The sequence below is a fragment of the Triturus cristatus genome, chromosome 2_2, assembly GCF_964204655.1.
Source record: "Triturus cristatus chromosome 2_2, aTriCri1.1, whole genome shotgun sequence".
NCBI classification, from domain to species: domain Eukaryota; kingdom Metazoa; phylum Chordata; class Amphibia; order Caudata; family Salamandridae; genus Triturus; species Triturus cristatus.
In genome coordinates, this window is record NC_140582.1 from 1,040,668,937 (window position 1) to 1,040,696,092 (window position 27,156).

General features: G+C 49.6%; 1 protein-coding gene across 2 annotated transcripts in view; it reads right to left on the reverse strand.

Moving 5' to 3' along the window:
- The window catches only part of HTT (huntingtin), a 2,065,683-nt gene that overhangs the window by 664,605 nt on the left and 1,373,922 nt on the right, over positions 1-27,156 (reverse strand). For both annotated transcript variants that reach the window (XM_085642500.1, XM_085642499.1), the window contains one exon: positions 11,789-11,927. In XM_085642500.1, the coding sequence (XP_085498626.1) occupies positions 11,789-11,927 (139 nt within the window). The remainder of the gene's footprint in view (positions 1-11,788; positions 11,928-27,156) is intronic.

Here is a 27,156-nt window from a genome sequence, read left to right on the forward strand (position 1 = left end):
CAAAGACTCAAAAGGAGAAGACAAAAAGTCTCAAAAGTATAGTCAAAAAGTGACTAGGGTAAGTGCTCTAACCGGATAAGCACTTGTTGGCGCGGAAAAAGAAAGAACGGACGTCAGCGTGCATGGGTGGCGCTTAAGTAATCTCCGTGACATCATCTCGGCGCTTACGACTCCAGCGACGGACGCGGAGCCGCACAACGCCACCTTCCAACATGCAGGGGTACTGCTGATGAAAACTTTCCGGATCCAGTCTGACGCCTGGGGATATTCTTAGATAAGGAATCTATCACTAACATGTCTCTTTCAGATTCTCATTTTTGCTATTGTACCCCTTTTGGATTTATTATGGTTTAAGGTAATCAAGACTAAAGGAAAGAATACAGAACTTACTTCTTTGTGAGAAATATTTTGGTTCCCCTTGGGGGGCCAAAATCTTCCCTTATAGAACCTCTGACAGAGTTAGATGGTCACTAAACAAATGACCTAGATGATTATACTTGGTCATCTAGATTGTCCAAGGACAAATGTCATAATTTTTTTTCGAGAAATAACTCTATAATGGTGCCAAGCAACATATCTAGCTCTATTTATTTGAAACCCAACAAGTGGTGGTCCCTGGATTTGTAAAGAATCCAAAGAACCTGCCCCAAAGTAGAGAAATGCTGTCACGCCTCCAACAATGCAAGTGTATGGATGAAATCTGGAACGCTTCTCAGAGAAGCACAGGTATGTATAGAATTTTTGGGAAAACCAGTGTAAATTGTGAGTAAATAGCCCAATTAATCTAACCTTAAGGCACAAGTTACTTAACTTCGGTAAGAAACATTAGTTAGTTAGATTCCTTACCTTAAAATATCCCCAGGCGTCAGGCTGGATCCGGAAAGATTTTTCGTCAGCAATACCCTTGCGCGTCGCTAGACATCGTCTGCGGCTCCACGTCCAGCGTCAGCATCGTGATTGCCGGGATGACGTCGGAGTACTTAGACGCCGCCCTCGCGCGCTGATGTCAGTTCTGTACATAGCTTTCCGCGCCAGGTGCGCAGAGCCATGCAAGAAACCGACACTGGTGCCATGAAACTAGGGCCCTGAAAGGGATGACCTCAACCCTAGATATCAGTTCGCAGAACGGGGAGGATGGGTGGGGCGGTAAGGAATCTAACTAACTAATGTTTCTTACAGATATATCGTTACCGAAGGAAAGTAACTTGTGCATCTGAAAGAAACACGTTGGTTAGATTCCTTACCTTAGAATAGATACCCCAGCAATACCAACACCGGTGGTGGGTCTGCAAACCAAGATCACACCAGGAAGTCCTGGAGAACGGAACGGCCAAAGAAGCGGTCTTCCGGACTTGGCTGTCCAAGAAGTAATGCTTGGCAAATGTGTGCAGCGAGGCCCACGTTGCTGCCTGACAAATGTCCTGCAGAGAGACGCCTCGTCCTAAGGCAGTAGTAGCCGCTGTCGCCCGAGTGGAATGGGCCCTCAGCCCCACAGGAGGATCCTTCTTAGCCAAGGAATAACAGGCCTTAATGCACAAAACGACCCACCGAGAGATGGTCCACTTGTGCACTGCCTGCCCCTTCTTAGCGCCCACGTAGCCAACGAAGAGTTAGTCGTCCACACGGAACTGTTTGGTGCGGTCCAGACCGAAGGAGAGCGCACGTTTTGGGTCCAGGCGGTGGAGCCTCTCTTCCTCTTTCGAGGGATGCGGAGGCGGAAAGAAGGTGGGCAAGGTTACTGACTGGCCGATGTGAAAGGCAGTAACCACCTTGGGAAGAAAAGAAGGACGAGTCCTTAGAACAACTTTGTCCGGATGGACAGAGAGGAAAGGAGGTTTAGAAGAAAGAGCCTGGAGCTCACTCACTCTTCTGGCAGAGGTGATGGCAACCAGTAAAGGAGTCTTGAGAGTCAGAAGACGAAGAGGACAGTTATGAAGTGGCTCAAAAGGAGCGCACATCAGATAGGTTAATACCAGATTCAATTCAATTCAAATAATCTTTATTTCGATCGTTTAGATCATCAAAGATATAAACACTTTACAATTATTTGAGTTTAAAAGTTTCCAGTGTTTTAGACATTTGCATAAAAAACAATTACTTTTCAAAAAAGTTTCATAATTAAAACGAATAGAAACATGGAAAAGATACTCTAAAGTCAGTTAATATTATACAGTCCCCCCCTTTTTTAAAAAGCTGATTCGGACATGCCACATGGCCATTAAAAACTTTGCCACTGCAAAAACAATCGGAGGTGACAAATCAGTTTTTAGTATTCTAAACGCAGGCAATAATTTCCTAAAACCAATGTTTTTGAGAATGGGAAGAAGCCAGTACTTCCTCGCTCTCCGATAGGCTTTGCAAAAGTGGACCACGTGTAGATCGCTCTCCTGTGGGTATGCACATGCTGGGCATTGCTCGCTTGTTGGAGGCTGGGACCAAGAGCTGGTAAAGGCCCTCAAGGGTAAGCAACCATACCTCCACTGTAAGTAGAGCTTTCTTGCCATCACGGGGGCCATACCATCAAGAACACTTTCCATTGAGTAAAAATCTTTCACTTGTATAAATGAATTGGTCAGTGAGCCCTCCCGTGTACTATCTAGAGCGGTGGTCAACTTTGACTGGAAGTAAAGTTTTGAAAGTGCCTTTCGAGGAATCCTCGTGCTTGAGTTTGCAGGATCGGTCCATAATTCCCCTAGGCCTAGGCTTTCGCATGATCTTTTTATATATGTTAGCCAAGGGATGTTATTGATATTCGACAGGGCCAGAAATTCCTGCAGCTCATTTCTATAATCACTAAGATCCTGGCTGCTCCAAAGTCGTTGCCAAAAAGTTAATGGTTTTAAGCCCAGTTCCTCGGCGATTGGCCTGAGACCAAGGTCCAATCTCAGAGGAAGCAATGGCGTACTAGAAGGAAGAGCCACCAGCTGCCTCAAAAATTTATTCTCTGTACTTGCAAGATTTTTTGCAGGAGTATGGCCCCATAATTCACCCCCATATAAAACTGAGCCCCGAACTTGGGATTTATAAATCTGTATCATAGGACCCAGTGGGCGGTATATGGATTTACCCACCATTCTTGTAATAGCACCCACCTTCTGTGATAGCTTCATATTTGCCTTAATAGTGTGTGTCCCCCATGTCATTTTTTCATTCAGGGTGACCCCCAGATATTCGAATGTGGAAACCCTCTCCAGACGTACTGTACCCAACATAGGGTTGGGACGTGATGAGGGGGTAGGGTTCAAGATCATATATTTTGTCTTGGAGGCGTTAATTTCAAGACCCCTCTCAGTACAAAATTGGAGGAACCCATCCACTATCCGTTGGATTCCCATAGGGGATTTGGACAGCAGCAGGGTGTCGTCCGCAAACATTATGGCGGGCACTCTGCTGCCATTCAGTTTGGGGGCATCAATGTCCGCTATCCTGGATAGGTGGTCGATTACCCCGTTGACGAAGAGGCAAAACAGGGTGGGTGCAAGCACGCATCCCTGCCTCACCCCCCTGTCAACGAGGAATCTTTCTGTTAAGCCCCCCATCCTGCCACACCAGACCCGCGCGTAGTTTTCCTGGTGTAATTTGATTAGGATGGCCAGGATATCTGGCGGGACTCCCAGATCATCAAGGACACTCCAAAGTTTGGATCTCGGCACTAGGTCGAAGGCGGCACGCAGGTCCACGAAAACCGTGAACAAGCTGCCCCCCCCGACCAGCGCCGTCTTCCAATAAATAAGATTTAGGCGAAAAATTTGGTCCATAGTAGATACCCCCTTTCTAAACCCAGCCTGATATGGGCTCATTGTGGCGGTTTCTTCTATCCAGTTCTGTAGGCGATCTAAAATAAGCCTTCCAAAAAGTTTTTGTGACACATCTATCAGGCTGATGGGCCTGTAGTTGGATGGGAGCAGAGGCGGGCCTTTCTTAAAAATCGGAACCACTTCAGCGCCCAGCCAAGTACAGGGCACCTCCATGCCCTTTAGGACCGCATTAAACAATACCAAGAGGTATGGGGCCCATATGTCTGGTTCCTGTTTGAAAAGGTCACCGGGGAGGCCATCCAGGCCAGGTGCCTTACCAGTTGATAGGCCCGATATAGCGACCCGGACCTCCTTTTCGGTAAATGGGTCGCCTTCCGGATAGTTATGTACGAGTTGGGTTTTACAGACTCCATACCCTGCTGCCGCTGCATAAAGAGAGTGGAAGTGCTCCTGCCATAGCCTGGGAGAAATGTTCGGTTCTATTGCCGGGATAAGTTCTTGGGAACCCGTATTGGCAATTCGCCAAAACTTCCGTGAGTCCATTGAGGCTAGGGAACTGGTGAGTTCTTCCCATTTACTTTGGTCCCATTCACTCTTAGCGTTTGAGACTAACTGCTTATATTCGCGTCTCCTGGCTTGAATCTCAGGCCTACTTTTGCGATGCTTAATACTCAACAAAAGATCCTTCCTTGCCCTACGGCACGCTGCATTAAACCATGTGCGCTGGACCTTTCCACCCCCCCCTCATTGGTCCACTATTGAATAGATCTGCAGTCAGGGTCTTAACGACTTCTTCATGCATCAACCAAATTTGTTTATTTTTCTCATCTGGGCATGGTTCGTCCATTAGAATGCCCATTTTTTCCAAAATGGGGATAAAGTTATTGTAGAAGCGAGGGAGCTTATCTGTTGCAGCTATTTTCTCCCACTTAATTCTCCTCCTATTACTTTCTAGGGCTGAATCCGGGTTTATCTTTGATGTTTCTAGTTCCCCATGATCCCGTCCTGGAAGGAGAAAGTCCAATTCCAGAGCGTTATGGTCGCTATCTGCTCTGTCTGTTACCCTGAAGTCCGTAACATGCGACCACAGGGGTAGTTGTACTAGAATGTAATCTAATCTTGACTCCCTGCCCTTCCGGTTAAACGTAGGTTTGCTCGGGATGTCAGATTTAGCACGCCCATTGCAGGCCCTCACACCATGTTTCAGAGTAAGGGCGGTAATCTGGAGTGCTAATGGAGACCAAGCTTTAGGTGATGTAGATACTATCAGAGGTTCACGCCATCTTGCATCTTCCTCTAATGAAGCCCCATCCAAAAGACCAGCTAATGGCTCGAAGTGTGAATTCAGATCCCCGCCCACTATGAAAGGGGTCCCCTTGGGGAGTTCATCCAAAGCACTTGACAATTCTTCAATGGTGGAGGACTCCTGCGTGATGGTAACCGGCCTTGAATATACATTTACCGCTACTAATCTTCGGCAATTGGACCATTCCAATAGAACCACGAGTATGTCCTCTGATGCCACTGGGACACGCGTGGCCTGACATCCCAAGTGTACTGCAACCCAGGTTTGAAGGCCTCCCGAAGGACGCCCCCTACCCCCCCATTTTGCGGGAATGGAAAATACTGCGAAATCCTGCCTTAGATGTTCCTCCCTCTCCCAAGTTTCTTGGAACATACATAGATCTTTAGAGTTAATATATTCTAACCAGTCCTGGCATTCAAGCTTGTTTCCCAAACCTGCCACATTCCATGAAAGTATTTTTAGAGGCTGGGGCCCATTGTTCGGGACAGTAGTGAGGGTGGAGACATTCCCTTTAGGACTGGCCATGGTCTCTGAGTGTGCTGGGAGGTAAATTGTTTCTCCCCCCACAATACTTCGTGTCTCGCCAATGGGAGTGCCCAAGTCACTACGATGTACTGGGGCATCGGCCGACATTATCTCTACACTATTTCCATCCCCACCCTCCAAGGATATAGACTTACACTGCTTACTTATGCATGCAGATAGTCAGTCTACCATGTCAAGTTGGCTATACCTGTTCTGTATTGGAAGATAAACTGGCTGGGGGATTCTCCAGGGGTGATAATCTTGCTCTCTAGAGCCCCAGTTACCACCACTCCTATGGCAAATTTCCCATCCCTCATCATCCCAATTTGTGGTGTAGTGAGTTTGTTGATGATTTCTAGAGTTGGGGAATTCTCTCCATCCTCTTGCCGATCCCCCCCCCAGTCTCCCTAGGTTAGTGCTCTGGGCATTAGTTTCAAAGCAGCCTTGGTATTGGCTTCTGGGATTGTAAAGGTCTCCCCTTCCTTTGTTATCTTCCCAACCGGCCGATGTTTGTGGCCAGGCCCCCCGAAACTGATCCTCTCTATCATATGCAAAAGGGGGGTAAAAAAAGGAAAGGGGTAGGGATTTAATAGTAGTCCCTTCATCCTCCACTGTCCATCCACAAATATGCTGTACTGTCCTTTGGTCTCTAAAGCTAACTATAATGCAGTCTCCATTAATGGATTTAGTTGAGCTACCCAGCCAAGGCGCCCTTCGTACCATAAGGACTGGGCTCAATATGCCTTCCGGAAGCGGTCTATGTATCGATTGATTCAAGTCCCACTGAGGCATTACAAAGGGGACAGGAGGAAACATGTGAGTAATGCCTTTTAAGAATCTATTAACAACAGGGGACTTGAAGAGAGAAGGCTGATCAGGAAGCTGTAAAAAGGCAGAAACAGCTGAAAGATATCCCTGGATAGTGCCCAGAGCAGTGCCCTGCTGGGCCAGGGAAAGAAGAAAGAGGAGACCTTCAGAAAGAGGGGCGGAAAGGGGATCCACAGCCTTTGCTGTGCACCATGCCACAAATTTGTTCCACCTGCAGGCATAAACCGTTTTAGTGGAGGGACGCCTGGCTGCCAGAATGACATCACAGACTTCAGGAGGCAAGTCAAATGGCATCAACTGCCGCCACTCAATCTCCACGCATGGAGGTGGAGGCGGAACAGGTTCGGGTGGAGGACCGTCCCCACCTGCTGCGACAGAGGGTCCCTGAAGAGGCAGTCGAATCGGGGGATCGATTGACAGACTGAGTAGCTCGGGATACTAGTATCTTCGTGCCCAATCCGGAGCCACAAGGATGACTTGCGCCCGGTCGCGCCTGATCTTCTTCAGCACTCTGGGCAGAAGTGGTATAGGCGGAAAGGCGTATAACAGACCGCAACTCCACTCGCGACGAAAAGCGTCTCCGAGCGAGTGCCGCCTTGGAAATTCCAACGCGCAGAACTGATGACATTGCGTGTTCTCTTCGGTGGCGAATAGATCTAACCAGGGCTCTCCCCATTGTCGAAAGAGTCCTTGCACCACGTCCGAGTTCAGATGCCATTCGTGATCCATCATGCACCGGCGGCTGAGTTCGTCCGCCCTGGCGTTCAGAGAGCCCACCAGGTGTTGAACCACCAGGGAGATGCCCTGATGTTCCAGCCATGTCCAGAGGCGCAGAGCCTCCAGACAAAGGGTCCACGACCCCACCCCGCCCGCCCCGTTTGTTGCAATACCACATGGCGGCGGTGTTGTCCGTGAACACCTGCAACACCCTTCCCCGGACAGAGGGAAGGAATGCCTTCAGTGCAAGCCGGATCGCCCGCAGCTCCAATAGGTTGATATGGAGCCGGGACTCCGCCAGAGACCTCTGATCTCCGCCTCTCCCATGTGGCCTCCCCATCCCTGGAGGGACGCATACGTCACCACTACGTGCTCCGGTTGGGGTAGGGAGAGGGATCTGCCGCAGACTCAATCGTGGTCCGTGAGCCACCACTGCAACTGTCTTGCAGGGCCCTCCGAAATCAGGACGTGGTCGGACAGGTTGAGCCCACTGGAACTTTAGGTCCCACTGCAGAGCTCGCATCCGCCACCTGGCGTGATGTACCAGCAGGATGCAGGAGGCCATCAGACCCAGCAGCCGTAGAGTCAACCTGACCGAAACTCGCGATAAAGGCTGAAAGGTCGGAATCAGAGCCTGAATATGCCGAACCCGCTATTCGGGAGGATAGACCCGAAACTGCGCCGAGTCCAGAACCGCTCCGATGAAGAGGAGCTTCTGAGAGGGACTCAGATGTGACTTCGGCACGTTGATGGAGAACCCCAGCGAATGCAGGAGGTCAGCCGTAGTCTGAAGGTGGTTGACGACTGTTCGGGGCGAGCCCGCCTTTAACAACCAGTCGTCGAGATAGGGGAAGCCTGGAACCCCTAATCTGTGCAGATGAGCTGCGACCACCGCAATCACTTTAGTGAACACCCGAGGGCCACTGCTGAGGCTGGAGGGGAGCACAGTAAACTGAAAGTGCTTGTGGCCTACCGTGAATCGCAGGTAACGCTGATGGGCCGGCAGGACGGGGATGTGGAAGTAAGCGTCCAGCAAATCCAACGCCACCATCCAGTCTCCAGGGTCTAGGGCAGCTAGAACCTGAGCTAAAGTGAGCATCTTGAACTTCTCCTTCTGGAGGAAGGCGTTGACGCTCCTGAGGTCCAAGATAGGGCATAGGCCCCCTTTGCCCTTCTTGGGAACAAGAAAGTAGTGGGAGTAACAACCCCGTCCTACTTCCAGGCCAGGAACGCGCTTGATGGCCCCATTGGCCAAGAGGGCCGTAACTTCCTCCTGCAGAAGTTGCAAGTGATCCCCCGACATGCGGTGGTACTTTGGTGGCATGGCTGGAGGGGTCACCTCGAAGGGGAGGGAGTAGCCCCTTCGGACGATTTGCAGCACCCACCTGTCCGATGTGATGGAACACTAGTGGAGCAGGTGATGGCGAACTCTGCCTCCCACTGGCGTGGAATGGGCCTGAAAGCTCGGACTAGGAAGGCTTTGAGGCAGATGCTGCGGGGGCAGATGTGGACTGACCGGCTGAATCCACGTCTGAATCTGCGGCCTGTGGCTGGTCGAACGTGCGCGGGCGCCCCTCCCTTGGCCATGAAAGGGGCGAAAAGCGGAAGTTTGCGGGCACGGGCCGAGAGGCCCAAGGACTTGGCCGTAGCCCTGGAGTTCTTAAAGCACTCCAGCGCACTATCCGCCTTGTCGCCAAAAAGGCGCCGGCCATCGAAGGGCATGTCCACGAGAGTGCTCTGGACATCCCCTGAAAAGTTCGTGGACCTCAGCCAGGCGTGACGACGAATCGCCACAGTCGTCGCAATCGCTCTACCCAGCAAGTCCGTGGTGTCAAACCCACATCGAATGGAGTATCGTGCTGCATCCCGCCCCTCAGCAAGAGCCTGGGCGAGCCGTGTCCTGGCCTCCTCCGGACACTGGGGCAGCACGTCCGCCACCATATCCCACAAGGAGTGGGTGTAACGGTCCAAAAGGCACGTGGTATTAATGGACCACAACCCAAAACTGAGGGAGGAGAACAGTTTCTTTCCAAACTGCTCCAATCTTTAGGATTGCCGATCCGGGGGAGCGGACGGGAAGGCGGTCTGGGATGTAGAGGCCTGGATAACCAGACACTCAGGGATGGGTGTACCGACAGAAAGCTGGGGTCGCCCGGAGCAGGGCGGTGGCGCCGGGCCACGTTCCGATCCACAGGAGTGACTGTGGAGGGCTTAGACCAAGTGCCCATCAGAACGTCGGTGAGGGCTTCATTGAACTGCAGTAGAGGCTCCGAAGAGCTTACTGGCAGTTGAAGCACCTCAGTGAGGAGGTTAGTCCTCACGGCCGCTGCAGGGAGCTCCAGGTGTAGGGCCTCGGCAGCCCTGCACAGCACCACAGAATAAGTAGCACCCTCCTCCGTAGCCACGGAAGGAGGAGAGATGAAGCCAGTGTCAGGCGAAGTATCGAGACCACTGGCATCCCCCAGCTCGTCTGCCCAGTCCTGACTTAACTGTCACTGCTGTGCCAGAGGGTCCTCAGACCCCTCCCAGTCCTCCCCTTCATCCATCTCCTGGTAAACAGGCAGAAAGGATGGAGCCGGGTTGTAGATGAAATGCTCATCCATCGGTGCCGAATACGGCGCCGTTCCGACGCCGGACCCACACCGGGGATGAAACTAGGGACGGCGTCGTCTGGAGACAGCGCCGGGGGTGGCTCCAAAGGGGTCGCGCCGGCGGAGGGGTCGTAAGGTCAACCGGCGTCGACCGGGATCCAGGCCTGGATCCCACGGGGACCTGCGGCGTCGGGACCGAAGTCGATGAAGGCGCCGGACCTGCGGGGCCCAGAGGCGCGCCAGGAGGTCTCGATGGCGGAGCGAGACTCCTCATGGCCACGAGGAAGTCCCGGATCTCACTCGGAGTTGCGTGAGGCCCAGGGACCGGGGGGTATGGGGCTGGACGTGACTCCTGCGGCTCCAGCGGAGCTGCGCGGGTGGTGCCACCCGAACCCTCGGCCCAGTCGTGCGACCGGCGAGGGGAGTCAGAAGAGCGATGTCACTTCTTCGACGACTTCTTATTGTGCCTCGACTTACCTGAATGCGAGGACTTCGAACCCGACGAGAGGTGATGACTTCGGCTCCGCGACCGGTCCCTCGACCTCCTCCTCGACCGGGACCTAGAGCGGCACGGAGCCGACTTGTCATCATGGTCGGCCCCAAGGCAGTAGAGACATCGATGGTGGGGGTCGGTGATAGGCGTCGCACGGCTTGAACCCGGGCATCCCTACCGGCACCAGGAGTCGAAGTCGACTCGAAAATGGAGACAAAAAAAATGTCCAAAAAGTTTGTAAAAAAGTGACTAAGGGTATGCTCTTCCCGGATCTGCGCTTACTGGCGCGGAAAAAAGAAGAACTGGCGTCAGCGCGCGAGGGCTGCGTCTAAGTACTCCGACGACGTCATCCCAGCGATCACGACGCGGACGACGGACGCGGAGCCGCAGACGAGGTCTAGCGACGCGTAAGGGTATTGCGGACGAAAAATCTTTCCGGATCCAGCCTGACGCCTGGGGATATTCTAAGGTAAGGAATCTAACTAATGTGTTTCTTTCAGATATGCTCACACAAGGTAGCTGTAAAAGAATAGTCTAACTAGCAGGACAAGTTGATGCTGATCAGGAATGGTGCAAGTACTTTTAGTAGCACAGGAAAAAGGATTGCATGTTACCATTTTTGTGCACCTACTGCCTTACGCTGAAGAAAAGGTCGATATTTGCATGCGTCGTCTTCAAACTGGCATATCTGCTGTCCCCTGCTGGTGCCAGTGTTAATGCTGAAACATCTCAATTCAAAAGCCACACTAGCAAGAGGGAATAGATGTTCAGTAAATAGAGGAAAGATGGCTGTAGAATGCAGAGGGATATGTTTTCAGAGGCCAAAGTAACACAATTCAGAAATTTAAAAGTGTTTTGGTACTTGGCAATCAGGTAGAACACAAAGAAACAACTATGCTATTGGTTCATGAACTTAAAGTTGGGGATTTGGCCATATTGACATTTCCTCTGGTCTCCTGTAGCCTGCCTGGATAAACAGCAGTTATCTGCGGTAAAATTGCCCCTAGCCATTCATGGAGGACGAAAATGTTGCCACTGCTTTTTGTGGTTGGTGATAGTTTGCAATATTACTTCACAAGAACAAATTTACTAAAAGTGTGACACGGGGGTCCTTACATGCAATGTACATCATGTTTTTTTTTGGGTCTGTTGAGATTTCAAGCCTTATATATGCTGCGGCACGGAATGGCACTCTTTCCAAGGCAGATTACAATTTGCACTTTGCATATTGTTTTTCTGTTTGTGGGGGATGGGTTAGGTGGAACAGAAAGTCAAGCTGTTAAGGGTAGAAATGTAAGCATTAATGGGATATCAATTAACATATGTACTGTTCCTGAGCACATTACATTGGCATCCTGTAAAATGTTGGCAAACGTTTCACTTAATGCCAGTGGCAACATGATTTAACACCAAGTATGAGAGGGAAAGAATGTTGTTATTGCTGTAAGTTATAGAAAAGGTCTAGGAGTTTCTTGTACACGGCAAAAATTACCATATTCAGAAAAATGCAAAATCTATGAATCAAAAGCATAACAAATGGCAGGTGAATATTTTTCTCATCACAGCTTACTTTATCAGGAATTAAAGCTTCCAGAGCTGTCTGATTCTCCCCGTCCAGCGGGTGTGAAGTAACAAGAGGGAGCGGGCTAGTGGTGTCTGGGGCGACTGTGAGACGAAACCTGTCCAGCAGGGAGTAAAGTCTTTGGTGCCTGTAAGAAAATACATAAATAGCTGTGGGTAATCTGATGGTGAATTGAAACAAAAACAAAAAAAATAATGTTTTCGAAATTATAAGCAAAAAGTGCAAATCTCACTTTATCACAATTAAATCTGTTCGTGATAGGCTTTAATAAGGGTTCATTTAGGAATTTTAAAAAAGACCAGTAAAGGCTTACATAAAACTAATGCTATTCACATGTTTTACCTTTAGTAAGTGCAAGCCCACCGGGACAACTTCCTTTAGTGCTGTCAACTCGGTGAACCAGATATCCAGGTTCACCTTATGACTAGATGTGCAGAAGAGTAAGGAGCTTGGCTGTAAAATGCAGTCTTACCAAGAAATTTTGAGAAAGCTGAAAGAATAGGGGTATATGACACTACATATGGAGGCGCTAACGCGACCGCGCTCTACCTTAGACTCCTGAGGAGTAAGCTGGGAGAGAAAGCATAGCGGTTGCACACCTTAATCGGCTGTTTTAAAAGCGTTTTTATCTTCACATGAAATTGTTTTAAATTGTTAAAATTGTTTAAATCTGTCTCAGTTAATTGGACTTGCTTCTGCTGCAGCATCGTGCTGTTTGAAGGCTGCTCTGTGGGGGGCATAGTCCGCGGTACGCTCCGTTATCGTGGGAGCGGAACCACCATTTTGGGGGTAGTGTAGGTCAGCGGGCTAGTTCTCACACCCCTGACACTACATATGGAGGTGCTAACGCGTCCGCGCAGCGGGCGCACCTAAGGCAAGCCCGTCTGCGCCCGTCCGAGCCGGGTCGCCGCCAGACACCCTGCCCAACCTACAGATGCCCCACTCAGGTATTCTCGCGTTGAGCTTTTTATCTTTGGACATTAAATGCCCTACTTTGGCTTGGGTTCCCCCAGCTGGTTCCTTTAAGTGCCAGCAATGCTCTTTTCAACTCCAAATAGAGGAGTCAGACCCACTCCCTCCTGACTTCGCTGAGTTTAAGTTCCTAAGCCTGAATTGTCGGTCACTTGCGAAGCACCACGCTGAGGTCTTTGATTTATTAATTGATGAGTCTCCAGATGTATTATTTTTAACGGAGACGTGGCTCACGCAGGACTCTATTGCGGAGTCCTGACTGGCTCTCCCGCAAGGTTTTATCATGAATCAAGTTAACAGATTAGGAATAGAGGCGGTGGCATTGCAGTAATTTTTAAGGAGTCGTACCACTGCAGTTTTATTAAGGAGGATATCCCTGACTGCGAAAGCGCCTTTTTCAAAATAACGTTAAACCACAATCTCACTGTCACTGGTCTTCTTATTTATTGACCTCCAGGACCATCTAAAGTGTTCAGGGAAGAATTGTTGAATAAAGTTACCTTCTTCGCGAGTAAAGCTGCAAAGTTTACTATCTTAGGTGACCTTAATCTACATCTTGAAAACGTCGGCAAATCGGAGATCGCCAGTTTTCTGGCAGATTTAGAGGCCTGTCAGCTGGCTCAATGCGTCCCTAAGAGCACACATGTTGCAGAAACCTGTTGGACCCTATATTCTCCAACTTGGGTTCATTGAAAGTATTGTCACTGATCCCCGTGGTCTGGACAGATCATTTTCTCATCTTCTCCCTGCGCTGGTAAGGAAAGCCGGTTTTGAACTGCCTCGTACCAGTCTTAAAAAGTCCCTGGCAAAAGTTAGACAATCATTTCTTAGATTTATTGTTAAGCCACAAGCCTCAGCTTCCACCTGACATTGAGGATGCAAATATGCGATTCCAGGATTGGCTGACGCTAGTTTTGGACAGTTGCATCCCCGCTAAATTGAGTGTAAAAAAAAAAAGAGAGCAGCCTAATCCTTGGTTTAACGACTCGCTGATTAAATCCCAAAAACATTGCAAACAACTTGAGCACGCCTGGAGGCGCAATTATGATACTGAAGCAAAAAACAAATACCGAGCGTCTATTAAGCTCTATCATAAACTGGCCCGGAGAGCCCGAGCAGAGTTTATAGCCAGAAAAATCTCGGCGAGTAATAACCCCTCCAAAACAATCTTCACCCTGCTCAAGGTCCTGAAGAGTTCTGGGTTGAAGGTGGACTCACCTATCACCTCAAATCTTCAGCGTGACAACCTGGCCAGTTATTTTCTGAATAAGGTGGAGAAGATATTTAAGAGCCTCCCTCCCGCCACTGGCACCACTGATCTTGTGGAAAGGCATGGGAACATTGGATCCACTGTAGTTAGTGTACTCTTGTCTTTTCCCTTATTGTCCTCGACTGATTATGAGTCCCTCTGTCTCAAAATTAAATCAGGCTCTCCAGCCGACCCTTTGACACCTGCTCACTTTCGTCAGTTTCATACCCTCATTTCGCCTGTGAGCAGGGATCTGGTCAATCTATCTCTAACCACAGCGTCCGTACCATCTGCATGGAAGCACGCTAAAGGTATACCTCTTCTGAAGAAACCGTCTCTGGATCCATCTGAGCTGGGTAACTACCATCCTATATCTCAGCTGCCTTTTTTGGAAAAGACGGTAGAATCTCATGTAAATACCATTCTTACTGAGTTTATCGAGAGAAATGAAATCTTAGATCCTGCCCAAAATGGTTTCAGATCTCACCACAGTACCGAATCAGCTTTGTTGGCAGTGACGGAAGAAATCTGTGGTAGCCTCGATGTCGGAAATTCTGCGGCCTTGGTTCTTTTGGATTTAAGTGCCACCTTCGACACGGTCTCCCCCGTGATACTTTTAAATCGTCTTCAGGAAATAGGAATTAGGGGGTCTGCCCTGGCCTGGCTTCGGTCCTTTCTGGAGGGTAGATCTTTCCAGGTCCTGGTGCCACCTTTTCACTCTCGGGAGTTCGCCCTGCAACAGGGGGTGTCGCAAGGCTCAATATTGAGCCCCTTACCTTTTAACATATATGTCCAACCCCTAGCAATGGTGGCTAAAAGTAGAGGGTTGTCGTTGGTGTCGTACACTGACGACACCCAATTGGTTATTGCCTTCTCTAAGAAATGTTACCACAACCTCGAGAAATTTAAGGAGGATTTGTTGGTGATCGCGGACTGGATGGCTTCAAACTACCTGGAGCTGAATGCCAGCAAGTCAGAAATTCTGCTGTTCGGGAGGGACCGTGATATGTGGTCTGAGCAATATTGGCCAGATTGACTAAAACCAGCACCTGCAAGGATTAAAATCTCTACTTGGCTTTTTTGATTCGAAATTTCGTCAGACCATTGTTCAGGCTACGATTTTATCTAGATTACACTATGGCAACTCTCTCTATTTAGGTGCCAATAAGTCCAGTATCTGGCGTCTGCAGGGAATACAGACCACAGCAGCCCGTATTCTCCTGGCGCTCCCGAAATCTTGCTCAAGGTCTAAATTTCGACCTAAACTACACTGGCTGCCAGTTGAAACGAGAATCCAGTTTAACATGCTATGTGTGGCTCACAGAATTCTGACTCAACAAGCACTATTGGGGCTGGCGGATCTGCTAGCCTTCTATGTTCCGCGGCGTACTTTACACTCAGCTGGTCAAGGGCTGGCTTGTATTCCCCGAGTCTTAAGAGTCAGAGCTGGAGGCCGCTCTTTTAGAACTCTCGCGACCAGACTATGGAACTCGCTCCCAGCTTCCAGCAGAGGGATCCAGAATCGTCTTGCCTTTCGTAAAGCCATAAAGACCTGGCTCTTCCCGGCATAACTCCCCTCCAACTCGTACTCAAGTCTTTGGTTGCGCTGGGACGCCCCGTTGCTGGGGCAGCCATGCGCATTACAAATCTTACAATAAATAAAATAAATAAATATACATTTAGTCAGAACCCTGGGGACAAAGAAGGGGTGAGTCCTCATGGTCACCCTATCCCGATGAGCTGTGCCTGATTCTGAGGCACATACTGCCTGCAGCTCACTTATATGCTGGGCTTACACTGTAGCAATCAAAAACCAGCCTTCCACATGAAGAGCTTCATTTAACAAAATGCCAGGCAGTTGGGCACCCTTCTGTACCTTCTTTCAGTAGTCAACAACAATAATTGGAATGCAGTGGGCCCTTCATATCCCTGTGCCCTCGGTGACACTGCACCTGCTGCAATAACAATGGGAAAATGCCTCTACATACCGCTCTCACTCTAGAACTGTAAAGGCTAAAGCACAAGTTTCTACTTGTGTAACGATATATCTGTAAGAGACATTAGTTAGTGATAGATTCCTTACCTTAGAATATCCCCAAGCATCATACTGAATACGAAAAGTTTTTCGTCAGCAGTACCCCTGCGCGGCGGTAGGTGGCGTTGTGCGGCTCTGCGTCCGTCTCTGGCGTCGTATGCGCCGAGATGATGTCATGGAGACTACTTGGGCGCCACCCATGCGCACCGACATCAGTTCTGTACACGACTTTCCACGCCAGGAATGCAGAGCCATGCAAGAAACTGACCGCTGGCGGTAAGGAATATATCCCTAACTAATGTCTCTTACAGATATATCGTTACACAAGTAGTAACTTGTGCATCTGAAACACGTTAGTGATAGATTCCTTACCTTAGAATAGATACCCCAACCTATTAGGAACAGAACAATATGGTTTTGTAAAAGGACACCTCATTACAGACAACACTCGTTTATTTTTTGATGTTCTTTCCAAAGCTTCCAATCTTTCATATTCTTTAGCAGCAATAGCCCTGGATGCAGAGAATGCATTTGATAAAGTTGAGTGGCCCTAGCTTTTTCATACACTTAAATGGTTTGGCTTTGGCCCAAAAATAATTGCTCTGATTTCCATTTTGTATTCCAACCCGAGAGCGGCTGTTTGTGCAAATGAGGGCATTTCTTCCTATTTTCCACTTGGCAGAGGGGTCTGACAAGGTTGTCCACTTTCTCCGTTTCTTTTTAACCTTGCCTTAGAACCTTTTTTGTTGAGAATTCGCCAAAATGATAATATTCATGGTTTTACTTTTAAAGAGACCAATATCAAAATGGCAGGTTATGCTAACGATGTTCTTTTATTTCTCTCACAACCCCAACTCTCTCTCCCCGCTGAAGGACTGGGTTATTCTAAGACCCAGCGGTGCCAGGGGACAACACCTGAAACCTTCGTGGGTTACCTGTTCTGGCGTACAAAACACAGAGACACGGGACACTTCCAGCGACGTCAGAGATCAGCGTTTATTTACTGCAGGGATACAGAGATCACAAGAAGTACACAACGTGTAGGTTCTCGGAGACTGCTTCAAATTGCAAAAGTGGATCGCTCCTTTTATACACGTTTTTGCCATTGCACAGTATGGCGAACAAAGGTTACAACTCAGTTCCCACAATAAACTTCAAAAGAGTCGTGTTCATGTTTCCGGAGGCCGGAACATAATTACAGCAGCATTGCCGGTTCCCAACTGTAAAAACATATCTACCCCGCAATAAAACACATTCCATTCTGACCGTAAACACATTAGAAGAGAGGACAAGAACAGATGCAAAGAAAGGACAAGGATGCACAACAGGTTAAAGAAGAGTGTCTGGAGTAATAAAAGAAACTTGATGACAAGATCAAAGACCTCGTGTCCAATGCATGCATGACTGAAACAATAGGCTAGCACGGCAAGATGAGTCCCGAGCGGGGCCATCTGCCTTCGCCGTGTCATTTCCCTTATCGTAAAAGTCACCCTCAAGGAAACACGTGTCCCTCATGTAAGCCTGGGAGTCCCAGGGTCACGAAACGGGCAACGTCCGTTCGCTGGCTACTTGAGGGCAAGAAACAAAATGGATGTCGTATCTAAAATGGAACCCGAGGGTTCGGATGAACAAACCCAAAAATGAGACGAACCATACGTGGTTGCGTAGCGAAACTGCGTACACCCACTATACTCGTCATTTGCGGTTCGTAGACACCAAACTCATCCATATTCGTCACCACTCAAAAAGTGTCGTTCCGTCTCACACGGAACCTCAGACGCTCCTTTTGCCCTCAGGTAGGCAAGCACTAATCAAGATCGGAATCGATTTCAATATTCATCAGATCGTTCACCTGCTGCTGAAACATCATTCTACTCATCAATGTCTCCTTGGTAACAGATGGCCGTCTTATACACGTTGTAGCACAAAGGCCACATAAGGCAGGACCACACTGTACACAAAGACAACACGTGAATAGAAACGTAACAACAACCCCTACGATCATCAGAATTTTCCAACCCCAAGTGGATATCAAACCCCAAAACCATCCTAGAAGTGTCCAATTACCTTCGTCCACATGTATGGACTCGGAAATCTTGTGCAACTTTGAAATGGCTTGGTAGACAGTTGGAGCATTGTCAGGAATGAAAATGCAACAGCTTGAATGGATAACTTTACACACACCACCTCTATCTGCGAGAACGACGTCTAGAACCATCCGGTTCTGCAACGTCATGAGTCTATCCGCCTGAAGTTCAGCTGTTAAGTTACCAAGGGCACTCGCGGTAATATTAGCAGTCGACTCGACTACACGGGTCAACTGTCTTAGGTTCCTACTATTAACCATAGGTCCCCAAAACGGCAGGAAACCCTTAAAGAAATCTCCTGCTTCTTGACCGGCAGTATCCTCTTTGCTAATAACGCCTCTCACAACTCTAGTCTTGTGATAGTCTGAGGCCACTGTAAAAGTCGGTGGTAAAAGATTCGCAATATAACAGGTACCCGAAAAATCACGGGGTAGCCATGTATATGCGCGTTCATAACATATGAAATAAGTGCCCTTAGCAGTTAGGAAAACAGGGGAAGAGAGCATCGGTAGGACATACGTGTCAGTACAAGCACTGTTCCCAAGTTGTGCTCTCGGATTTCGACCCAAACCTTTCAAGCAGAAATTACCGAGGTGTGGTACAATCCATATTGGGGACGAGCTCTTAAGCTGTCTATCACCCACTGAAACACTATACTCAGCCTCACTCAGATCCTTATAGGCTTGCACCTCTTCATCTGGGATAAGCGATGCATCAAAAACATCTCTATCTAAATCCGCTATCGCTATCGCCAAAGGCTTGTGGTACGGACCAGGACCAAAATGAACAGAGCGTGGCTCTCGACTGGGGTAGGAATCTAGTGCACTACGGAACATAGTTTGGAATGCTCGAGCGGAACCCTGGGAGCTGTAAGGAAGGACCAAATACGGAATACCCCTATCCATGGTATGTGGCATTAACCCACACACCCAACAGTTGGTAGTATTCATCACCAACTGATGCTGATGTAGGAGTTGAACGAAAGAGTTATTCATAAATTCCGCACGTCTAACCTGTTCGTGTTGAGGCAAAGGATGAAAAGAATGTGGGGAAACAGTGGTGATGGAGCTTAGGTTAGGAGAAAAGGTAGGTGAAACAGAAGGCAATAACAACTGTGTTCCAAAATACACTCCGCCCACCAATAGCATAGATACAGTCAGAAACAGTAGGAATACCTGAAACCGAAAACATTTTGTTCGTACAACCCTATATAACTCTGATCTCTGCGCCGACATCCTTTCTACTTCCAACAGCTTAGAGAATGCCATCCTCTACAAACCGTCCGTGACGTACTTGACGCACTTCGATCTGAGTAGCGATTATCAATCCCCAGGAATCGACAAAAGTAACCGACCTAGCGTCAGAAACCTGCTAAACAGAAAGGAGTACCCGCACGGCCCTACGGTAACCCGGATGGTAGGTTTTCCTCAAAACGTTCAGTTTTAATACAAATCTCTTTAGCAGTGAAAAACACATAAAAACTCAAAAAGAAAGGATGTAATTGTCCATCATGCTCATCGCACCGAAAAAGGAGGAAAAAAAACAAATATACGACTTAATTTTTATTAGTCCTTGAACGAAGAAAGTATCGACTTCTTCCAGGTCGAGTTTGCTCTGTAAACAATTGTTCAGCTGGCGCAACAGTGTTCGATAAAGTGAACAACGAGTCGGACCTTGGGTTCTCTGCTACTGATGACTCCACAAGTGGGTTTGGCAGCGACAGATCGTCTCCTACAGGTTGAGCGTCACTAAACGGCACAAAGTTTAAGGGAGTCTCAGTTTCCGTTGCCGCAAACTCAGTTCTCACCCAACCGTCTGTTGGTGAGGGGATCGGTACCTTTTTCGTGTGGCCGGCGTGGACCCAGTTCTTCCGGCCCTCCAATCGAACCGCAGTCCTCGTTGTCAACAAGACTTGAAAAGGTCCTACGAATCTTGGCTCCAAGTTACGTTTCCGACCAAAATTTCGGGTAACGACCCAATTGCCTGGCCGGAGCTGATGTCCAGGACCTTCTGTCTGCGCCGGTAGAGCTTCAAAGACCTGTTGATGAATCAACCGTAGTTTAGTGGTCAAATCATGAAGGTAATCAATTAGCATTGGATACTCAAGACTATCAAAGGCCTTAGGTCTCGGGACTCCCCAAATGTTCGCAGGGCGGCCAAACACAATCTGATATGGGCTAAGCCCTACTCGAGAGTGTACAGTCGCCCTGGTTGATAAGAGAGCCAGAGGCAAGGCATCAGGCCATGATAGACCAGTGGAAGCTTGTATTTTTGCAAGTTTCAGTTTCAGGGTACCGTTGTACCCTTCAACCAAACCCGCTGCCTGAGGATGATTAGCGCTATGGAATTTTTGACGGATTCCAAGGCCCTTACACACACTCTGCATCACACTTCCTACAAACTCACTTCCATTATCCGACCACACGATCCGTGGCATTCCATACCTAGGAAAGTATTCCTTCAGCAGGATTTTCGCTGTGGACAGGGCAGTGTTATCCTTAAGAGTATAGGCCTCGGGAGGAGGTGACCCGGGTGGAGGCCGAGATTGTGGAACTGGAGGGTGACCTGGGGAGCGGGGTAACGGATGCCAAGTTGCATGTTTTGCACCTCAAGCAGGCGGCTTATAGGGCCCTCGTCACGGAGGCGGCCAGGGGCCTCAGTAGAGAGCAACAGGGACGATTGTATGATGTGGGCGATAAGGCGGGTAAATTGATTGCGTGGTTGGATAAGAGGGAGAGAGCGAGTCGTGTGGTTCCTTTGATTGAGAGGATGGATGGTGCGCGTGTCACCGAGCCGGAAGCCATTGTCTCCTGCTTCGCGGATTACTTCCGCAAGGTGTACTCCCCGGTTTCCCCCTGTTCGGAGGAAGATTCCAATTCCCTGCTTCGGGACATAGCGCTGCCCTCCCTTTCGGTGGAGGACAGGGATTCGCTGGACGCTCCTCCCACCTCGGACGAAATTGCCCTGGCTATTCGCTCGGTCGCGTCCGGCAAGGCCATGGGCCCTAATGGTCTCCCCATCGAGCTTTACAAGCTGCGCCCGGATGTACTAGCGCCCCACCTGCGCGCGATGTTCCTGGCGGCCCACTCGCAGGGTTCCCTCCCGCCGGACCAGCGTCTGGCCACGATCGTGGTGATACACAAGGAGGGGAGACCCCGTGAGCGGGTCACATCCTACAGGCCAATTTCGCTCTTGAACGCGGAACCCAAAATCCTCGCCAAGGTGTTGGCCAACCGGTTGGTCGGTGTGGTGGGCGACCTGGTCCACCAAGACCAATCTGGATTTATACCCCATCGCAACACGGCTCTTAATCTGCGACGCTTGCACGGGGTGCTCGCGCGTGTCCCGGTTGTGCGGGAGCCGGCCATCTTGGCATCCTTAGACGCCACCATGGCGTTTGACACGCTTGAATGGCCATACATCTGGGCGATGCTGGCGAAATTCGGATTTGGCCCGGGGTTCATTAGCTGGGTCAAATTGTTGTATTCGGGCCCATTGGCTCAGGTGGTGGTGAATGGGCGAGTCTCGGCCCCATTCGAGCTGGGGCGGGGCACGCGTCAGGGTTGCCCCTTGTCGCCGCTCCTGTTTGCACTGGCCTTGGAGCCCTTGGCGGAGTGGCTACGGTGGCACCCTTCTATCCGTGGTCTCCGCTGGACCCCTGAGTATGAGGACCGCGTGTCCCTCTACGCCGATGATATCCTTTTGTATCTCGCCTCCCCGCGCAAATCGCTGGTTGTCCTAGTTGATGTTTTGCGCTCCTTCGGGCGTAACTCAGGCCTTGTCATCAACTGGGCGAAATCCTGCTTATATGTGCTTTCCGGGGAGGCTCCGGCCCTACCGCGTGACTGCCCGATCCAGATTGCCTCCCAGGGGTTCCGGTACCTGGGTATATATATCACTCTAGACCCGGAGGCCCGCTATGAGCGGAACTTGTTGCCCCCCCTCCAGCGCTTGCGAGAGGATGTCGCCCGCTGGCGGCGTCTTCCGCTCTCGCCACTTGGCCGAGCGGCCTTGTTTAAGATGATGTCCTTGCCGCGCTTCCTGTACGCCCTCCAGAACACTATGGACTTGGTACCAGCGCGCTACTTCCGCGAGGTGGAGGGCCTGCAGCGGCGCCTGTTCTGGGACGGGAGGCCGCGTATTGCTCTGGCCAAATTGACGCTCCCGTGGTACGATGGGGGGGTCGCCCTCCCGGACATTAAACGGTATTACTGGGCCTCCCAGCTAGCTGCAATCAATCATGGCCTTTACGGGCCCGCCTTGAACCCGGCATTTGAAATGGACAAGATGCTCCTGCCCGGTGGCGATTATAATCGAGCGCTCTACTCTGGCACGCCCGACTCCCGTCTGACGGGACCGACGCGTGTCATGGTGCGTGTATGGCACGCGGCTAATGCAGCTATGGGGTGGAAGGACCGTTTGACCCGGGCATCACCGCTATATGCGTCTGAGAGGTTGGGCTCCCTGTGGACATCGAAGGGCTTCGAGAAGTGGGACACGATCGGAATCAGCACGGTGGGAGATCTCTGGACGAGGGGGGGTTTCAAGACTTTTGAGACGCTGCAGACGGAGTTTCAGCTGCAAGGCAGTGAGTACTTTCGATACTTACAAGTCCGCCACGCGCTGGCCTCCGTCTTCCCGGATGTTGCGTCCATTCCGGAGTCTTCCCCCCTAGAGGACAGAGTGCTGGATGGCCATGTACCAGACAGCACGATCTCCCTTATATATAAAAAACTGATCAATGACAGATCGTGCCTGCTGACCGGCCTCCGCGAGGCCTGGGTTGCCGATGGGCTGGAGCTGGACGACGAGGACTGGATCTCCGCGGTGGCCTCTCCGAAGGAGGTGGCCATCCCGGCTCGCCTTCGCTTCGTCCAGCTTAAGATCCTTCACCGGGTTTACGTCACGGGGCCGAGGCTTCTACGTATGGGCTTTGCTGCTGACGGATTGTGTAAGCGCGGCTGTGGTGCTTTGGCAACTTTCATGCATATACTGTGGGAGTGCCCGAAAGTGGAGCGATTCTGGCGTGGTGTGCATGAGGTTTTGCGTGTGGTTACGCGTGTCGCACTGCTGCCTGAAGCGAGGAGATGCTTGCTGAATGTGTGGGAACCAAATGATTATTCGGTCCCGCAGACGCGGTGGGTGACTCTGGGATACATGATAGCGAAGCGTGACATTGCCCAATTGTGGGGATCCCAGAGGCCCCCGGCGGTGTTGGCCTGGAAAGAACATATGGATTGGTGTATGTTTCGTGAAAAAGTAGTGTATGTGGCGAGGGGTAAGCCTGGGGCGTGGGTGAAAATCTGGGGCCCCTGGAACGCTTACCGTGGGGGTATTTGTGAGCCGCCACTGCTACCGGCAGCCTCGCCAGCCCCATCTCCTTAGCCGACCCCCTCCCTCAGCCGTGGGCACGTGGCTCCCCAGTCCCTGCTATACTCCCATTCCCCTCTTCCGAGTTCTGCTGCTGGTTAGGATCCCCCATTTACGGAGCACGTACTGTCACTTGGATCGCGGGTTGCCTTGCGGGTGTGGTTTTTTTTTTTTTTTTTTTTTGTGTTGTTTTGTTTGACAAAAGGAAACCGTATTGTGGGCTAGGTGTTATGCGGCCTACGCTATTGATATCACCTGATTTGCCAATCTGCTCCGCCAAGAGACTCTCACTGTATGTATGTTGTATGCCTTTTGCTACTCTAGCGGCCGGCCGGATGGTTGTAGGCCCATGCCTGTAACTTCTTCATTGTGTAATAAACGGTTTCAAAAAAAAAAAAAAAAAAAAAAAAAAAAAAAAAAGAGTATAGGCCTCAATCCATCTAGAGAACGCGCAAACCACAACCAAAACATACTTCAGGTTATTGCATCTATCCATATGGATAAAGTCCAGTTGGATCACCTCAAAGGGACAAACAGGGGGAGCAAAATGACCAGGTGGAGTGGGGGTGCCCTTGCCAGGATTGTGCATCAAACACACCATGCAATTCTTAACCATTCTCTCAGCACACTTAGTAATACCCTCATTCTTCCATACAGGGGACAAGAACTTACATATCCCTTTTGCACTAATATGTGACAACCCATGAGCCATCGTCACGACAGCTAATACGTACGCATCTGGTAACATCCACCTTTGACGTTCCGTCAAGTCAACCCAACATCCATGCATATCCAACCTTCCCGTACTTTCTTTCCACTTGATCTTTTCAGCTTCAGTTGCCTCGTTCTGAATTGCTTTCACACTCTCAACAGTGTCTTCACACATACCAGTTTCCGTCGGCCATCTCACTGAACTTGTCACGTACATTCGAGTTGTAAAATTCTTAGCCGTTTCCTTAGCAATCTCATCCGCAAATGCATTACCACGACCAACATCATCCGTCACTTTCCGATGTGCGCTACATTTAACAATCGCCACTTGTTTAGGCAAGGTAAGTGCATCCAAAAGATCATTCACGAGTTGCCCGTGTTGGATCTTCGTCCCATGCGATGTCATAAATCCTCTTTCTCTCCAAAGTCTTCCAAAACTGTGTGCAACGCCGAATGCGTACTGACTGTCGGTAAACACATTCACTCGCTTTCCTTTAGACAAGACACATGCCCTTGTCAATGCAATCAACTCTGCCGCTTGTGCTGAATTCTGATTCAATCTCGCACTTTCCACAACCGTGCTCAACGTCACTACAGCATACGCAGTCGTCACATCGCCATTCGGCAATTTAAAGCAAGAACCATCAACATACAAAGTACCATCAGGATCTGCCAAAGGAGTGTTTTTCAGGTCCACACGACCCTTTGTTTCTTCCTCAGTTCGTAAATAACAATCATGTGGTGGTACATCATCTGATTCCGTATTACTCGGCAATAATGTCGCCGGATTCAGTACATTACAACGCTTGATCTGTATATGACTTGCCAAAAGGGTCAGCTCGTACCCAGACAACCTTGCACTCGTCAGATGTTGAGTTTTTGTACGATTCAGAAGAGTATCAACTGCATGCGGAACCATCACTATGAGCATATTATCCATGACAAGGCCTGCGGATTGTCGAATAGACGCCGCAGCTGCCGCCGTCGCCCTCAAGCAACTCGGCAACGCTCTAGCTACCGGGTCTATAGTCGAGGAAAAATATGCACATGGGCGCTGCTTGTCACCAAATTGTTGCGTTAAAACACTCAACGCACAACCTTCCCTCTCGTGGACGTATAGTGTAAATGGCTTGCTGTAATCAGGAGTACCTAACACAGGAGCCGAACACAACGCATCACGAAGTTCAGAAAAACTTTTCTGACATTCCTCCGTCCATGGCAAAGGAGTCGAAACATCCTTGCACGTAAGAGCTATCAATGGCTTCGCTAACAGTGAAAAATTTGGAATCCACTATCTACAGTATGACGTGATACCTAAAAAGGCACGCACGTCTCTCTGAGTCGTCGGCACAGTCATTCGGGCAATTGCTGCGATTCTTTCAGGGGTCAACTTCCTTCCCGCCTTTGACAATAAGTGACCTAGATAGGTAACTTCTTGACAACAATATTGCAATTTAGAAGGTGACACCTTGTGGTGTAAATAACATAGATGCTGCAACAGTGCCACAGTAGCAGTCTTGCAAATTTGTTCAGTGTCTGCAGCTACCAACAGATCGTCAACATACTGAATCAAGCTGGCAGCACGAATGCATCAAGTTGGCTCTTGAGAGCTTGGCTGTAGATCGATGGGCTCTCACAGTAGCCTTGAGGTGCACGTTTGAAACGGAAGCTACAACCACCTAATGAAAAACCAAACAAATCTCGACTTTCCTCAGCAATTGGAATGCTAAAGAACGCATTCTTCAAATCAATTACCGAGAACCATGATGCAGAGGCTGGAATCAGAGTCAGTAAAGCTGTAATGTCGGGCACCACAGGAAACTGCGGGACAACAATTTTATTTACCTCCCGTAAGTAAATAACTAGACGGTACACAGGGGGCTTGGAGGGATCAGTTCGCTTCAGAATAGGCAACACAGGACTATTACACACGTTACCTCGTGTCTCCTCAATAACATCTTTATCAATCAAATCATAGATGATCGCTAATAGTGCCCGTTCACCATCAAGGGAGATACGATACTGGGGTATGCGCGGTAATCGCGCATCAACTTTCAATTGAACAACATAAGGTGGTATTTCCAGCAGGCCCACATCATTGGGACCTGTCGCCCACAAAGAAGCCGGAAGAGAACTCAATTCCGGTGGGAGCTTGTCGATCGATAAATACATAGGGGAAATCACTCTCTGACCCAAGGTAAGCTCTACTCCCGTAGGAGAGCAGTACAAAGTCGCATGTAATCTTTTCAACAAATCCAAGCCCAAAAGATTCTCACCACAACCAGTAGTCAAAATCAAAGGAGCTTCTAACTCATGAGACCCAATCGTAAGGGGCAAGGGGCTAGAAACCGGATTGCTAACGGGGGCGCCAGAGAATCCAACGGAAACATTCGTTAAGCCAGACAAAGGCGCGCCAGGGAGTTTTGAATGCATGATGGAACTTTTTGCTGCACCAGTGTCCAACAGAAAAGGCTCAACGACGCCCAATGTGTCAACTGCGACATAAGGCCCTCTCTGATCCACCGGAACTGATACTTCTCCCTTCCTTTGTCTATGGCCGTCCTAGTAGATACCGTCCGTATCAACATCACGCTCGACATAATAGTCGTCCACATGATACTGTGCAGATCTACCAGACGAGAGATCGCGTCGATCGAAACAATTCTGCGAGTCTGACGAAGTCGCAAGACGCTCAGCCTGAGTCTGAGTAACACCGCGACCTCTACCACGTGAAGCTTGTTGAGGACCACTACGACCTCCTCGAGCCGACACACCATTGTTCCTATCACGTAGAACTGGGCAATTAAACTTCAAATGGCCCTCCCCTCGACAATATGCACATTGATTATACCCCAACACAAAGCGAGGTGCGGGAGAGTCATTGCGCACCTGTGATCTGGGAAACTGCGATTGTGAGCGATTTGGCTGTTGC